Raw genomic sequence first — 3873 nt, forward strand, 5'->3', positions numbered from 1 at the left:
CAGCCTGCCACCGGCTCCGCCCCCTTCCCTTCCCTCCCCCCTACTCCTCTTGGCCAGGTCCTCTACCCCTCCTTGCCCCTACCCCAGAGATAGGAACCCACGCCTTAAGGGTACCCCCCACACCCCAGGACTCCTCTGCCTAAAGTGCACCCCACCCCCTCTACACACATTGGGGCACAAGATATATTTGTTGCCAGACTATCCCGAAATGTGACATGGGAGCTATGCATTTGTCTTGTGCCTCCAAACATGAAGGATGGACAGACAGATGCACGCGCGTGCACACACACACACACACACACACACCCCTAAGCACAGGGCAGGGCACAGGTGGGCACACCTGAGACAGGCACACTTCCCCCAAGGCACAGGTGCACAGTCACCAGGCCAGCAGGGGACCTGCAGGCGCCCATCCCATGTGTGTACCACATCCCCGGGGATGTGACCACAAATGCCCCTGGCCACACCGCAGCCCTGCACCACAGCAAGCAGCTCCAGGCAAGATTCACCGCCCACACTGGGCACACACCTGGGCACACTCAGCTCGCACCCCTGGAAAGGGAGGCACACACATCGCACCATCCTCCAGGTGCACACACCCGCTCCACCCTGTGACACTGCACCGTGGCCCCCTCAGGATGAGCATCTCTGGCACTTCTTCCTGAACATGTGCCATGTGCCAGGCTCGGAGACTTTCACTGTCCCTGTGCTCCCAAGGAGAAAACAGGCACAGAGAGGCTCGGTAAGTTGTCCAAGGTCACCCAGCTTTACAGAGGTGATGTAAGAACCAGGCTCATCCAGACGCCTCTGAGTGCACATGGACTCGCTCAAAAACCAGGCAGCAGTGAGTGTCCCCTCAGCTGGGCTCCTCTAGGTCACCGGTGAACACCGGCCCCATGGTGGGCAGGCGGGGCAGCCTCAGGGTGTGCTTCCCCATGCAGGCTCCCCAGCTCCTGTCTGAGCTGGAGCAGGTGCCTGCCCAGCCCAGGGGGGCCCTAACTTGGTGCACCCCACCCGCCCAGGTGGTAAGCAGCTGGGCCCAGGAGAGAACAGCTGCCTCTGCTGGTGCCAGCAATGAGATGCTGTGTACCCTTCCCAGTGTACAGGGCGTCTCTGCACCTGGCCTCATCTCTCGAGGCCTCCAGAGCCGCACTGCCGATGCCTAGGCTCCAAGGCAGGGAGAGGCACGCCCAAGGTCACATTGCCCTCAGTGTAGCAGGCTTCCTTAGAAAACAGAAGTCTGGCTGTGTAACTTTCCAGGGCCCCTCCTGGGACTCCCAGCAGCAGAGGGCAGATGCCCTGTTTCTGTGTGGCACCAGAAGCCCTAGCCAGCTGCCCCTACAACAGTGACCTCCAGAGGGCCATACTGTCCCCTCCTAGAGCCTCGATTTCCTCCTTTGAAGAGTGAGCCCCTTGATCCCTGGTTGGGACTGGAAAAGCCCTGTGTGACTCACAGGCCTGGCATAGAGTGGGCATGGCATGGCCTCCAGCTTCCTCTGCCTCTGAGCCTCTCCCCACCACGTTTCCACCCCTTGGCCAGGGCCCTGGAGTTCAGAGCGAAATCTCCAAGCCAAATGGAGCTGCTAGGCCTTTGACAGAGTCATTAGCCACCCCGTAGGGCTACCTCACTGCTCACTGGGTAGACTGATCGAAGACCTACTGTGTGCCAGGGTACAGCAAGGCACAAGAGTCCCTGCCTTCGTTGGCAAGAGGTGGGCATAAACAAAGACCATGCCAGTCTCTAGCAGAAAGATATAAAAGGGGCCATTTTCAGAAATCAACTGGAATGGAATGGAAGCATTTTGGAGAAGGTGGTCAGGGAGCTGAGACTCTGGTTGTGAGAAAAAGCCAGGGAAACAGCCTTCCAGAAAGATAAGGACAGCAGAGTAGGGCGGTGGGGAAGAGCCAGGAGGCCAGCAGGCTGGAGGCTGGGGTCCAGTGGAGGCTGGGGGTGCTGTGCTGAGAACTGAGGCTGGGGTTTGGCTTCTCTCCTGCTTATGATGGGAAGGTAGGGGAGTGGGGAGGGATGTGGTCTGATTTATGGTTTGGAAGGATCGCTCTGGCTGCGGCAAGCAGCTGGGATTGGAGGGGCTGGGGCGGAGGGAAGGGAGGGCAGGGAGGAGGCCACCACAATGGTCCAGCTGGGACGAGGTGGCACTGGAATGAGCACTCTACCTCTGGCCCCTGTGCAGGCGCCCAGCCGAGCATCTGTCTACTCCGCCTCCAGGCGCCGCCCTCCTCCCTCTCCCCACCCTCTGCCCAACCCCCTCACCTGGGGGCTCAGCTGTCGGCGGCAATGAGAGGAGAGCAGCTGGAGTCCCCAGTGTCACCCTGCCCAGGGCCTGTCCTGCAGGAGGCTTCCAGTAAAGTCGGGTCATTGAATCTGGGAGCCCCACCTTCTGGGCTGCGCACACAGCCACAGGCACGCCCTTCACACGTGTCTGCCCCAGACCTGCACTTAAGGGGCTGGCTGGGAGGTCGCGACGGACCACATACGACCTGAGGACGGTGGAGCATGGCCTCTGATGGCTTCAGGGCGATAACCACCTGAAGGAGACCCAGAGGTCTGCCCCTGTGAAGGCCAGGAGGGAAGGGAGCGGGCCGGAGACCCAGCATCCCATCTCTGCCTGCTTGGTCCCAGGGGGTTTGGATCAAGGCTGGGCGCTGTGGTCAGAGAGCCAATCCCATCCTCTTCCTGGCTGTCTGAGCTCTTGGTGGGCCAGAAGACAGAACAGGACGGAAGCTCGCTCTGGGAATGGGAAGAGTGGGTGTGGGGAGACCCAAGGCGGGATCCAGGCTTTGGAACGTTGGAGGTTTCCGGCCACAGAGGCAAGGCCTCCGGGGAGCCAAGGGGGCGGGGAGACACCGAGGACCCGAGGAGGAGACCAGCAGACTGAAGGGCGGCCGGAGTGGGAGGGGAGGTGCAGAGGAGAGACAGAGGCGGACGGCGGGCGAGGGATCGTACCCAGGGCCGGCCACTCGCCAGCCCTACCCAGACATTCTGACATCTGAAACTTTGGGTCACGGAGAGCCCGGCCTCATGCAGGCAGCCTGGGTGTTTGGGGCCCTGGTGGTCCCCCAGCTCTTGGGCTTTGGCCAAGGTGCTCGGGGAACAGAGAGGGAGGAGGGCTGGGGTGGAACCCTGGAGGAAGAGCAGGAGAGGGAGACCCTGATGCTGAAGGTGAGCCGAGGACTCGGGGGACTCTAACCCGGGAAGGGGCATTTCAGGAGGGCAGGGAAATGGGCCGGGAGAGAAATGCGGACAGGCCCAGAGGAGTGGGGTGAGGGGCAGAGAAGAGATTTGGGCTGGAGAGGGGAGGGCGGGACATCGGGGTGGCAGGACGGGCTGATCGTGTCCCACCCTGCAGCATCTGCAGAAGGCCCTGGGACTGGCGGCTGCCAGAGGGGGAGAGAATCCTGCCCCGACTTTTGAAGGCAAAGGGGCCTGGGGGACTGCAGAGGACCAGGGAAAAGAAGAGGAGGAAGCAACGGCAGCTGCCTCCCCCAGCCCCAGCCCCACTCCCACGCCCGAAGACGCCATCACTTATATCTGTGAGTAGCCTGCCTCCTTGGGTCTTTCAGTGGCTCATGCCCAGCTCTCAGCCGCCGTGCCCCCCGGATTCCCGGCCCCCGAAGCTCAGGCCACTGGACCCTTTCTTCCACAAGTTCCAGTCTCCCCACCAATTCCGCCCTCTGGAGCCCCAGGCCCCTCGTTCCTCCACGTGCTGGCGCGGGGAGCCTGCGCCCCCACGCTCCCCCTGCACTGCTTGCTCTGTCCCTCCGTCCTCCCTCCCGCAGTGGGCCGCCTTGCTGCCCTGGACGCAGGCCTGCACCAGGTGCACGTCCGTCTGCACGCGTTGGACACCCACGTGG

At 62.3% G+C, this 3873-nt stretch overlaps 1 protein-coding gene across 1 annotated transcript in view; it reads left to right on the forward strand.

Annotated features, from left to right (window-relative positions):
• The first annotated feature begins 2574 nt into the window (after window positions 1-2574).
• The window catches only part of Clec11a (C-type lectin domain containing 11A), a 15784-nt gene continuing 14485 nt past the window's right edge, over window positions 2575-3873 (forward strand). The window contains exons 1-3 of the mRNA XM_033766029.1: window positions 2575-3181; window positions 3369-3552; window positions 3799-3869. Coding sequence (XP_033621920.1) covers window positions 2756-3181; window positions 3369-3552; window positions 3799-3869 — 681 coding nt within the window. The 5' untranslated portion in view covers window positions 2575-2755. The remainder of the gene's footprint in view (window positions 3182-3368; window positions 3553-3798; window positions 3870-3873) is intronic.

The sequence above is a fragment of the Fukomys damarensis genome, unplaced genomic scaffold (genome assembly GCF_012274545.1).
Source record: "Fukomys damarensis isolate Sample0158 unplaced genomic scaffold, DMR_v1.0_HiC HiC_scaffold_19, whole genome shotgun sequence".
In the NCBI taxonomy this organism is placed as follows: domain Eukaryota; kingdom Metazoa; phylum Chordata; class Mammalia; order Rodentia; family Bathyergidae; genus Fukomys; species Fukomys damarensis.